The following is a 12167-nucleotide window of genomic DNA, read 5'->3' as shown; positions in this document are numbered from 1 at the left end:
TCGTTCCTTGAATTGCGCTAAAATGATAAGCGTGGTTTATTAAGCAGTATAAAGCTCTCGTATATCAAGAGCGGGTGTCGCATGCAAGCAGGGCTTCGAAATGTGGAGTACATAGCGACATTGTACAAATTCGATGTCTTGACTATGTGAAAACAAGTTAACCGGTGTATAGAGGCAGAATCCAGTCGCTGTGTGAAATCTTGTCTTTTGCCAGCAGTAGTCAGTAACGGTGCCCCTTATACACATTGGATATGTTCCGGATAAGCGAAACATATGCGCGAAATTTGGGGTGGCCCTGAGGGATAGGTGCTTTTACAAGTACACGCAGTTTTATAAGATGAAAAATGTACTAGTAGCTTTGTAGCTACGCTGCAATAATCTTTTTCGGGTATATTGTGCAACACTTGAATATTATTGCATGTAAATCACGAGACGAAAGTGTTTTAGAGCGTCGGTAGTCTTATTCTAGAAAACCCGGTGGATTTGATACTTTTCATGTTGATTTGCAAAACGGCCGCATATTGTTCAAGTTCTTGGACTGTCCTTTTTGCTGGGAATATGTTCGGCATACTATTTCGGTAAAAAAAAAATCTTTAGTGCTTTGGGGTGGTATTAGGTCAACCTGCAACTCATTAGGTGTCTGGCGCCAACACTATTGGCTCATGGCAGATATTTTGTCCTAGTCGGACATATATTATGGTGAGACTACCCCCTGCCCTCCCCCCCCCCCCCAAAAAAAAAAATAAATAAAATAATATGCCTCTGCCGTGCCACTAGGTATAACAGGCTTGGACAGTCACATAAACAAGTTTCATCTTGAGATGTTTACAAAAGCGTCACGCCTTTTAGCGACCTCAATGTGCTAACGTCGCACCATTGGTAATACCAAATTAACTCCTATCGGCATTATGTACTGGTAATGACTGATTTGCTATTACATAGAGGGGTTAAGGATGAATTGAAAGAATATAGGAGCGTCTCCTTTGAAACGGGGTGGTAGCAGTTGCTATCGTGCTCAATTTTTCCACCTATATCTTAATTATTATTTTAGATAGTTTTAGATATTTTCGGTATAGTTCCACACTCTGTTTCTTTTCCATCGAATTTATTCAATTTTTACCTTCTGTGTTTTTCACCAGTTGCGTAACGCTCTTTATTTCTTGTGACCTTGTGACCAGCATACTTACTGGTTAGTTTCCTAGTTCTTTTCCTCCATTGTGAGTTAACGCTTTTTAGGTATAGGTATTTAAATACTTCAGCAGCGCATCTGTTACTGTACAATTTATACAGGCGTTCCCCCTATAACATTTTACTCTGAGCTTCCCCTACTTCGAAAGATGCCCAGCCCATATCTCCCTGTGCCGCCTCATTTGTGGTTTTGCCGTGGGCACCAGTGCTGATTGTCCGACGGCTCTCTGGTTTATTTCTAATGTCGACTGTACCTATAATTTTAGGCACAAAACCGCATTTCCGAAAGTAAGCCCTAGCACCATAATTCGTTTCTAAATACCTCTCAAAACCTCTTACCTGTTGTATCCCCACAATGCCCTATGCTTCATTATTCCGGCATTTCTTCACCCTTTTACGTTAAGTGATTGCTCATGCTTTTCAATGTATGCCAATCCTCCGTTTACCCATACCCCGAGATATTTATATCATGCCCCTCTGGGTATGCCATGGCTATTTTAAGACTTTGATTAGTTGAGCCGTTGAAAATCATCAGACCCGACTTAACTGCGCTAAATCTGAAGCCTAGAGTGTCCCCTTCGTCTTCGCAATACCTAACCAGAGTTTGCAATTCTTTCAGACTTTCTGCTAGCAGTACAATATCGTCTGCATTCATTCAACCGGTGAAGCGCTGCTCTACCGCCGTTCCGCCTAATCTATATGACAGGTTAAAACCTAGGTTACTTTCTTGTATCCTCCGTTCCAGGTTTATCAAGCACTAACGTGTCCCTTATCAAGTGCACTAATGTTTGACCACGCATGAACATTCGTGCAGCTTGACTGAAGTGCGGGTTTATGTATAGTTGGGACTGTTTAGCACATTTTGTTGGAGTTTACGACTGTGCGCTAGTGATTATGAACGAGATAAGAAATATAATATTGATAGTTTTTAGAAATATGGAGTACCAAAGAGCACGCACGAGAACGAGAATGCACAAGGGAAGGCGTCAGGCTATTTAAGCGGTCGCATCATAGCCTTCAGCCCCGCCGCAGTGGTGCATGGTGCTCGGCTGCTGTGCCCAAGGATGTGGGATCGAACCCCGGCCGTGGCGGCCACATTTGGATAGAGGTGAAAAGCAGAGCTCTCGTGTGCTGTACCTTGTCAGTGCAAAGTAAAGAACCCTAGGTGGTCAAAAGATCTGAAGCTCTCCACTATGGCATCTATCATAGCCTTACTTGATTTTGGACGTCAAAAATCATAAACCAAACTAATCGTAGACTTCACGGATATTAAGCATCCCCCAAATTTTTCTACCATGAAACGCAATACGGTAGGAATAACTGCAGGAAAGACAGCAACTAAGAGTGGAGATTTGATCAAGGGAAAAAACCTAGAGGCAACCATATTCTAGCGGAAATCGGTAAGAAATAGTCTTGAATAGGATAAGTAATGGAAATGCAGGGTAAACGATGCTAGCTAAGGGTAAGGCATTTCATTCCATAAAGACAAGCGTTGGAGGGGCGACAGGAATTTAGGCCTTCGAAGAAAATTTAAAAGCTCGCGGGCTTGCAAATAGATGCACTTAGTTCAGTACCGGTCTAAATAGAAGGATATAGGTTGAATCCTTTGTCATGCAGTGGGGATAGTCCGGTTGATTGTGTTGTTGATGAACCTTTTTTGTGTGCGCTCACCTGAAATATGGATGCCACACGGAGGCCATATATTAAGGGCACTAGCGCAGTAGCTGAAAACGTCGCCGCAGCCGCAGTGCAAGCTATGACCCATAGCGTGTGGAATCCATAAGCGTAGTAGTGGCTTACAAAGCCGACGACATTCGTGCCGTTCGCCACGGAGGCCAGGACAGAGACGGCCAAGGCTGCTGCCGGAATGCTCTGACCCCCAAGAAAGGCTTCCATCTGTGCACTGGCCGCGCTTGCAGAAATGGCCTGAAAACAAGTGAAACCAGACTTCGACAGTGGCACACAAGGCTCGAAATATTACAGAACACTGTACTTCGTACGTTGTTGCACCGTTAGCTGCACTTGAACATAAAAGATTAAACAACACAAGCAGCAAATACCGCATTAGAATAAGCTCCTCGGTGTAGAAATTATTCTGCGGAAGAAAAGGGAAATATCAGGAGCATTTATATGTATTGATAGGATCGGATAGAGAATACGTTCATTTCTCTAGGAAGGTCTTGTGCTAGTAGCAGAAGAGGTCCATCTTCCTTCTTCTCACAGGGTCGGTGCCCCTATTCCAGGGCTCCGCTGAGCTTCGCTGCTCGCTGGGCGTGCTGGATCAGACCTATAGTTGCCAACCCAGATCGCCGCTTGAGAGCCGGCTCTCCCACTGTTCCGCACTCGGGTCTTTACGAAAGCTATCGTTATTTCTACATTCCCACGTGATGTGGTATAACGAAGGTTGCCTACCACACCATGGGTAGGTGTCCCGATATTGAGACGGGTAAATCTTGCTTAGGATATGCAGGTTTGGTAATGTCCCTGTCTGCAGTCTTCGCCAGTACACTGCCTCTTGTTGTTTTAGATCCCGATGAGGCAGCGGATAGCGGATCCGTGTACCCCCCTATAGTAGTTCAGAATGTCTGAGTACGTAGGGCCGACTAGCTCGGGTAGATTGTCCGATTGGGAGGAAGCTCGGCTCATGTACCCTCGAGATACCATGTCGGCGCGTTCGTTCCCCCCTATGTCGGTGTGTCCTGGCGCCCATGTATTGAGATATCTGCATTATTGGGCTATTTGCACCACACGGTGTAGAGAGCGAAAGGATAGGCACTTTTTTTCAACTTTGGTTACTGGAAGTGTTTGCCAGTGCGTTACCAGTGTGCTCGCGCGTGATGGTTATACAGCAAGTCGAAGTGTCTTCATCTTTAAAGCAAAACGCAGGAGCGTAAAGAAGGTTTACCGTAATGTTCAACAGGAAAAAATACCGTTGCTCCACCTTGACGCACAAGGGCCTCAAAAAAAAAAAAGAAAAACAACTCTCCGCACTTGAGTGTTTTGCTGTTTACTCAGCTCGGTAAACACATTTTCTATGCTCAAGTACACTCTAGACGGGAAAAACAATTTTGGATGTTAACCTATTTGGTTTTGAGGTAAGTAAATGATATTGACATATCTAATCAGCTCGGTTAACAAATATACTACGCTCAAAGACACTGTAGACGGGAAAAACAAAGTTAAATGATAACCTGTTTGGTTTTGCGGTAGGTAATGATGTTGACATATCCACAGACAAACATTTCGGACCCGGATTATGGCCACCAAATATCACGTGACACAGGAATCCAACTAAATTATTTTCCTAATATATGTGCAAAGACATTAAGACTGCTTAATTTTATATTATAATGACTCTAATTACGGTTTTCGGGAACCTTTAAGTGCGATCCTTCCCCTAAATAAGGTGTAGGGGACGATTTATTCGACGACGTCGAGGTCGTCAGGAGCAGCGTTTTGACACTATTCGCTTTTAGCCACGTCGAGAGATTCTTGCCTTGAGCGACAAAAACGTGGTGTTTCCAAAAATCCCGTTTCGACAAATCTGTTGCCAATAGCAACGTTCTATGTTCAGCAGGCGCCTATATTGCCAGTGTGGCTAGTCGCTTATCGAGGCGCGAAGGCGCGAACACTCGAGCGCGTCGAGAAGCTCGTGCCAGTTTTGCGCTTGCTGTACAATATTAGTAAAGGGAAGAGGAAAGCTCAAAAAAGGAAAAATAATACACAAGTAAGGATCAATGACAGTGCTCAAAAAAGCATGTTTTAGCGCAACAGGCGAAGGACCTAAGTTCCTGCCCTTTACATCCTGCAAATGACAAAAATTACTAAGTAACAAAATGTTTTCCTCTTAATCTCTTACTCCTTATGGCACTCATCTTATGGCGCCTCATTGAGCCAACGATAATGAGGAAGCAATCTAATATTTATTGCTATTTACGTTGCACTCATGTCGCCGCTCGAGCTGCAAAGCCGCAACGCAGCGCTGAATATACATCTCGCGTTTGGCGGTCCCAAATTATTTTTCAGCCAAAGGGGGCGCTTTGATGCAGTCGTATTGCTAATACCGGATATATAAGAGGCCTGGATGTGCATGGTAATAAAGTTATTTTTACCGTATGCGACAATGCTGCTAATGGCCTCTTGTGGCCAAGCCGCCATTGCTCTGATTCAGCGGAGCTCTGTACGTTCGAGCTTTTTGCGCGATTGGAAATATAAATACGAGTCAGACAGGCAGAAAATACAAAATACCAAATAGAGGAACAAGAGCAAAGCTTACAAACAGCATTTTCAAAGATTTACAAAGCCTCCGCTTAATCCGTAGAGCGCTGACGCTGCACTTGAGCTGGATCGTAGAGTTTCAGTAAGGTAAGAGTGCGGGCTAATTCGTGTTGCATGATGCCGTCGAGCGCAACACGATAACGTTCAGACTTGCGAAACTAGCGAGGCATTAGAGTGCCATGTAGCGCGAAGCCACTGACGTGTTCACAAGCACAGAACAAGAATCGTGTCGGACCCTATTTGTGCGTCGCTCTGATTAGCTCAGTTGTTCTGTGAGGTCACAACCACGGGGCCTCGAGCCACTAATTAAAGCTAAGTCCAGTATGGCGGCTCCGGCGAGCGAGTCTCCCCGACTGGTGTTTCAGATTGGCTGGGCAGGAAGTGGTAAAGCATATGAAATACAATGACCTCTTGTAGTCATTAACAGAGCTGGCCTCTAACATTGTTTTTTCGCGCCAATTGCGTCAAATTATTTATTGGCACGAGTATTCGCGTTCTGTTAAGTCACGAGTTGTGTGCGCCAGATAAATGTTCTACGCCAAAAAGAGCTTGGAAACGAAGGTTATCAGCCCCAAGCGTGGATCTAGTGGCTGTCATTACGGCTTGGCCTTTACAACGGTCCACGTGGCTTGCGGAAGCAATTTTGAGGCGCCAAGTATAGAGGAGTTTCAGCGGCGTCAAAGCACTACTATTTGCTTATGACCTTCTTGCAGTAGGGCTGTTCTTGCTCGTCCCAGAATCGGTGTGAGCAGGATTTCCGTCCACTGCCAAACACACTATTGGGGTATGGTTGGGTGAGGAAAACATCTAGAAAGAAAACCAGGAACACGCGTAATATTGAATTTGTAACAAAAATGATGTTCTACTTTTATTATTGGCCAAGAGCTTGACTTAAAACAATTATTTGCGAGAGCCCGAAATTGGAAATAAATGAGCTAAGAAGGTGTTTTTGGTGCCACGTATTTGTATTTGTGTTTACAAGGCTTCTTTTGGATGACTTACGTAGCTGAAAAGATTGAGAAACCGGCCAATAACTTCTATTTAATTGTTTAAAAAATACTGCAGGCATACCATGCCCAAGCAGGAGAGGTCATACACAATAGATGTTATGCAGCTCGAAAACAATAAAGCAATTAAGAATTTCACACAGCAATGAACTGATAACACAAAGAAAACAAGACACAGTAGAACGTATCAAACTTCAATTGGGAAGGAATAAAAACAGCGAGTCAATTGGTAGGGCGTTCCAGCTAGTCTGCGATTGTCCGTGGAAAAAACGAGAATTTGTACATATTAGTGCGGGCAAGTACAGGGAATAAGGCAAGACAGTGCTTATGGCGGGAGGGTCTGGAGGAATCCTTTTTTTTTGGCAAGGTTCAAGTTTAATGCCAAGTCTGGAAAAATATAACAATTGAAGGAAGATTAGACCGGCTTTCTTTCTCCTTTCGTCCAGTGGATCAAGGCCGGCAAGAAGAATCATATTTGAAGGCAAGTGGCGTGACATGGTCCATAGGGTCAAGAAGAGTCGGACACGACTGAACGCCTGAACTGAACTCGGCGTCTGTATTGATTATAAATGAAACGCGCTGCTGAGCGTAGAATATTCTCAAGTTTTTTGGGTGTCACTTGACGTATAATGGTCCCATGCCACACAGGTATATTAAAGTGTGGGTCTGGTATATGCTTTGTATGCCTTAAGTTTTAATGGGCTTGGGCACTTACCCATGCGATGCTTTAAATACCCCTGCTTTTTATGTCCTGCAGAGCATATACTGTTCACGTGCTTCATCCATTTTAGTCAGGAAGTAATCGTTACGCTTAAGTATTTATAACAATTTACTTGCTTGACTCGGCTTCTGTTTACGTCATACTGAAATTCAAATTTATAATTTTATTTGTAATGCTAAGTACAACAGTTTTCTCAAGGTATTGGTCATCGCCCATTCACTGCACCATCGTTTCGAAAATTGCAAATTTTCGCTTAGAGTTATTTGAGCACAAACGAGTTACAAATGATATATAGTGTTTACGAATGTTCCGCTATATAATACGCATCACCATCATTTTGCAATTTTTGAGAAAGATACTCTTCTCAAATTGTCATCGCCAGAACTGGAAAAAACTTTCATCAACTCGGTATGGTTGGATTTCCTCTAAAAGTGGCTTCTCGTAGCGACAGCTACACTAAGCTGTTCTTGAGCATATTTGGCTGAAAGGAGGAGGCAGTGCTTGAAAGAGTGTCCTGTTGCTTGGCAACCGGTTTTGCCAACTCGGGCCTTTCCTTTCATGTGGCAGGGTGACATTAGAATCAGTCGCCATGACATTTTGAACTACCGTTATCCCTATGCCACGCAGGCACGTTCATAACAGGCATGAAAATAAGTTCTGCATAGAACGCCGGTGAACTTTCGTGCGTTTAATGAAACGCTGACTGTGTCCGACGTAGCGCTTCGTCGCCAGCTGCCACAGCTTTCGCCTCACACTTGGTTCAGCAGTGTTGAACCTTTATATTTTTTTCTTTATGTTAATGTGGCTAGGAGAATGGGTAGGGCTTGCTAAAAACTATTCAGATGTGTCCTTACAACAGCTGGTCGATTTAACATCTTGTTATAAGTCTTGTTGAACCTTATCTGGGACGGCCTGCATATAACCGTAACTCTAAAAATAGAACACAAATTTAACAATTTTAATCCTAAATTCTGTTTTCAATTACCCGCCACGCGGCACCAGCTAAATGTCCACCGGCTAAGTCGCGGCGGCGGTTGCGGTGGTAGCGGCGGCTCCGCCCATCTGCGCCTCTCCTGTGACGACGTCACGTGGTTTGCGCATGCGCAGCTATTGTTTTTATTGCGGAAGCAATACTACGCCAGGTCCAACCGCTCGTCGCTGTGTGCCGTGTCCGTGCCCATGACCATGGTCCCCTGGCAGGAGCTGCCAAATTGGGGTTCTTGTTTCACATGGGACGGTTGTGTCAGACTCAGCCTGCCAGGACCATTGCATTCACGTTACCCCTATATGCCACTACGGCACGTTCATACGGCTCGTAGGGGTAACGTGAATGCAAGGGTCCACTAAGGCACGCTCATACGGCTTGGGCACAGCTCCGCTTTATGAAAAGTACAGGCCTAACCATCCCTCTCTCACAACTTTTATATCCACTCACCCCCTTCCCCCAGTGCAGGGTAGCAAACCGGTTGCTTTTACGGGTTAACCGCCCTGCCTTTCCTCCTCGTCTTCCTCCTCCTCCATCATACGGCTTAGTTAAAGCGGGGCTTTATATGTGTTTCTAACGACGGAGCACACGCGAGACGAGTTAACTAGCCTAGCGAAGCTGCAGGGGGCTGTTTCAGAATTTATGCAGCAGCGGCTAGCAGAGCTGTGATCTCAGTAGTCACAGCCGAATCTCGGTGACATTGTGTGGTTGAGATTGTGATGTGCAATAATGGTATCTAGACTCAGATGAATGAGGAGACAGGCGTAAGAGAACCATTAGTATTGATGTGGCAGTGTTGTCTGTAGTACGCAGAGATGTACTCAAGGGCCGAGTGTTTAGGTGCACGTCCTGGGTGCGTGCTTTACGTTTCATACTCGGTATAGCTGACCGAATTTGCCATTAAGCAAACCTCCACGATGTGAAAGATGACCGGACTGCGCGCTGGTATTGCGCAGGGAGTAGATGGAAGAGGGCTGTCATACTTTGTTTTGAAAATGAATGGCCAGATACACGCACATACCGCAGCTGGGCACGAAGCACCTCCTGTACATTAGCCCGGTTACATATAGAGGTCTGCTCACCGCCAGTGTTTCTACCGTGAAGGTGTTCTTTGGAAGACCGAGGCAGACTCACAAATCTTCTTTTCAGTTGAAACAGCGAAGTGTATCTAGTGTAGCTAACATGATCACGCCCCTGGCAGGATCCTTTGTTGGTAACTACTAGCGTGGCTTGAAGTTCTCCCATAGTAAACAGGTCGTCTAGGAGGGAAGCTTTGGGGAACGGGGGAAAGGTGGGCAGCAAATTTAGCAGTGAAATATATCGTAATGCAGCAATGATCTCTGAACAGGGAGCCTGTGCTACATGAAAACAAGCAGTATTGGCATTTACAGCCACGCACGAAAGGATGTAATTGTGAAGGCTGGATTCTTAGGTTGCGTCCAATACTTCATATTTTTAAAGAGCCTTTCTAGCATCTAATTTTGCGCATACCGTTCGCCACTCCCTTCTTGCCATCTTGTCCAGAGGACACATGAACGGGTTTTTGTGCTTCCCTGTAAATTCGGATATAAACTCTAGAAAGTGTCGTATGCGCTCGTCTTTCTTCTTAACGTTTGATCACGTGCTACGGCAGCAGTGAAGGATTCACAATTTTGGTTTAACAGATCCAGCTTCTTTACAGAGTCAACAAAAGCTTTCAAATTCGTACAGCGAACTTCATGCCTCTGGGAGGCGAGAGGAAAGCCACCAACCTCAATGTATGTAGGTAGGTGATCGCTGCCGTGAGTCGCGATGTCCAATGACCAGGTTGCTGAAGCAGACAGCTCAGTAAAGATCATGGAGACGTCAAGCGCACTGGACCTACCTCCTTGGTAGTAATTTGCTTGGCCGTCAGTGAGATATGTTAAATTGTTGGAAAGAGCGAAGTCAAATAGCTTCCCGCCTCTTGCTGTTGATCTGACACCTCCTTAAGCAGGACTTTGTGCATCGTTACAATATGTGGCACAGAGGTGCTTCGCCCAATATATTGTAGGCATTAAATATTAAAATTAGCACGAGATAGTATGTATTTAGCGGCTACTGGAAACTGCATGTTAAAGTAAAGTAAAGCAATTTAAAGTAGATGTAGTGTACTCATTATGTGGATCGGTTGGTATGGGATGCTAGATGAAGGTGATGCCTTTCCGGATAGCCAGAAGAACATTACTGATGTCCGTATCACTTGTTGATTGCAGTACTGTGCAGACTGAAACAATGATTCCATCACTGAGTCGATATTCTGATATAGCTATTATAGGGAAACGGTGATTGAATTCGAAGTATCGAAAGTCCGAGAGTCGAGGACGGAGACTGCAGGCATTTCGTTGAAAGATGGTTTCTTGTGAGTTTGTAAGGGTTACGCATTAACTATTTCGCCGCCCACAGCAAAATAGTTGCACCGGTTGTCTTCATGTTCAGGTGCTTGACAGAAGTAAAATATTCCTGTCGTTTAATAAGCGATATTCTCAGTAAATAAACTCGTAGGGTAAAGTCAGTAAAAAGTAGTCTGACGCTTTTTTCCGTGTTGATGATTGCAGTAGCACATTTTTAAATCCCAATCTTCCCTTCTTCAACATTTATCATCCAAGCCTGTGAGAAAATTCAGGTAGGGTTATCGATATTATCAGGATTGGCAATGACATGTGTCTACTTGTTTGTTGGTGGCTATATCTCACAATTGCTCATACCAAATTTTCTTTGAAATTTTCTAGGGTACTTACAGTGTAAGAGCATCCTTGATTATAAGAAATATAGAGTTCATCATACGACCATTTCCAGGTTACTGAACCTCTCTGGCATCCCTGACTGTTTTATTATAATAATAGGGCTAAAAACATCTAGGTCTGGCGTTTCATTACTAGGTCTCTCATGTCCTGAGACAATTATATTTTGTTAAGGTTGACTACAAGATACATCTGAATTTAACTCCATAAAAAATGGGATTGTAATTTATTCCTGTTGTGATAAAACGCTTTGAAACCTGCGAATTGACAAAGTCAAATGCTTATCCCAGTTTTTTTTTCATTTGCTCTTCATTAAAAAGACCGCGTGCAAAGGTCAAAGAAATTGAGAACTCTGAGACGTACCTTTCGCCGACGCCGGGAGAGCGAAAAGTACAGGCCGACCACATAGCCTAGTGCAGTCAGGACACCGAAAACGACGCAGTCACTAACTTCGAGATACTTTGCAGAATCCATCACTTCGTTATCCTTGAGCAGCCAACAGTCCTTTTCTGACTGTGAAACCCCCACAAGACGCGTAGTCGTCCGCGCTCACTGTCTGGGAAGAGGATAAAACGGTATAGAGGCTGCAACTTCCTTTACGAAGATTCAACGCGACGGCCTGCGTCGTTTCAATGGGTAGATCCTCATCTATGATGCTGTTTTTTCTTTATTCTCTACAATCACGCCCCGTACAGCTGTGGGAAAAAGCTGCGCAGAATTGTCGCAGCAAGCCAGATGGAAATCCTTTGCTGGCGATGCCGCTTAGCTTTGCGATCGCGGTCGCGCCGCTCAAAAAAAGTAAATGGCCCAGTTACAAAACATCTGCTGTTAGGATGTGCTGTTTTTCACTCGAAACGATAATCATTTGAGCGGTTGAGGACGACCAGGAAAGAAGAAACGCAGGAGCGTCGTCAGTGTTATAAACGTTTTTCTTTTGCTCGGCATTCCACACCCCACAGCATGCACTCTTCACATTGACGGCCCCTAAAAAGGCGACAAACTAGCCGAGGTACTGGCTTTCAGTCAGTGCCAAACTGGCGATGCGGTTGGATTGGAATGCTATCAATTCACCACCACTCTTTTTAACTCAGAAGAAGTGCTCCCAATTAATAATATAATAATTTTGAAACAGGGCTTGTACCAAACACTTATTATCCCATAATTTCAAGGCATCAAGAAAACAAATAACTCGATGTGTGGCTTACGTGGTTTTCCTGCATTCAAAA

The 12167-nt window shown here is 44.4% G+C and overlaps 1 protein-coding gene across 1 annotated transcript in view; it reads right to left on the bottom strand.

Moving 5' to 3' along the window:
* The window catches only part of LOC146189042 (sodium-coupled monocarboxylate transporter 2-like), a 53815-nt gene extending 42352 nt beyond the window's left edge, over positions 1-11463 (bottom strand). Inside the window, exons 1-2 of the mRNA XM_084603201.1 lie at positions 11305-11463; positions 2860-3114 (exon numbers count right to left, since the gene is read on the bottom strand). Coding sequence (XP_084459327.1) covers positions 2860-3114; positions 11305-11415 — 366 coding nt within the window. The 5' untranslated portion in view covers positions 11416-11463. The remainder of the gene's footprint in view (positions 1-2859; positions 3115-11304) is intronic.
* Positions 11464-12167: the final 704 nt, after the last annotated feature.

Source organism: Amblyomma maculatum, chromosome 5 (genome assembly GCF_055883805.1).
Source record: "Amblyomma maculatum isolate TAMU_Amacu chromosome 5, ASM5588380v1, whole genome shotgun sequence".
Taxonomy (NCBI): domain Eukaryota; kingdom Metazoa; phylum Arthropoda; class Arachnida; order Ixodida; family Ixodidae; genus Amblyomma; species Amblyomma maculatum.
Note: the sequence above shows the minus strand (reverse complement) of the source record. Positions and strands in the feature narration are given on the sequence as shown.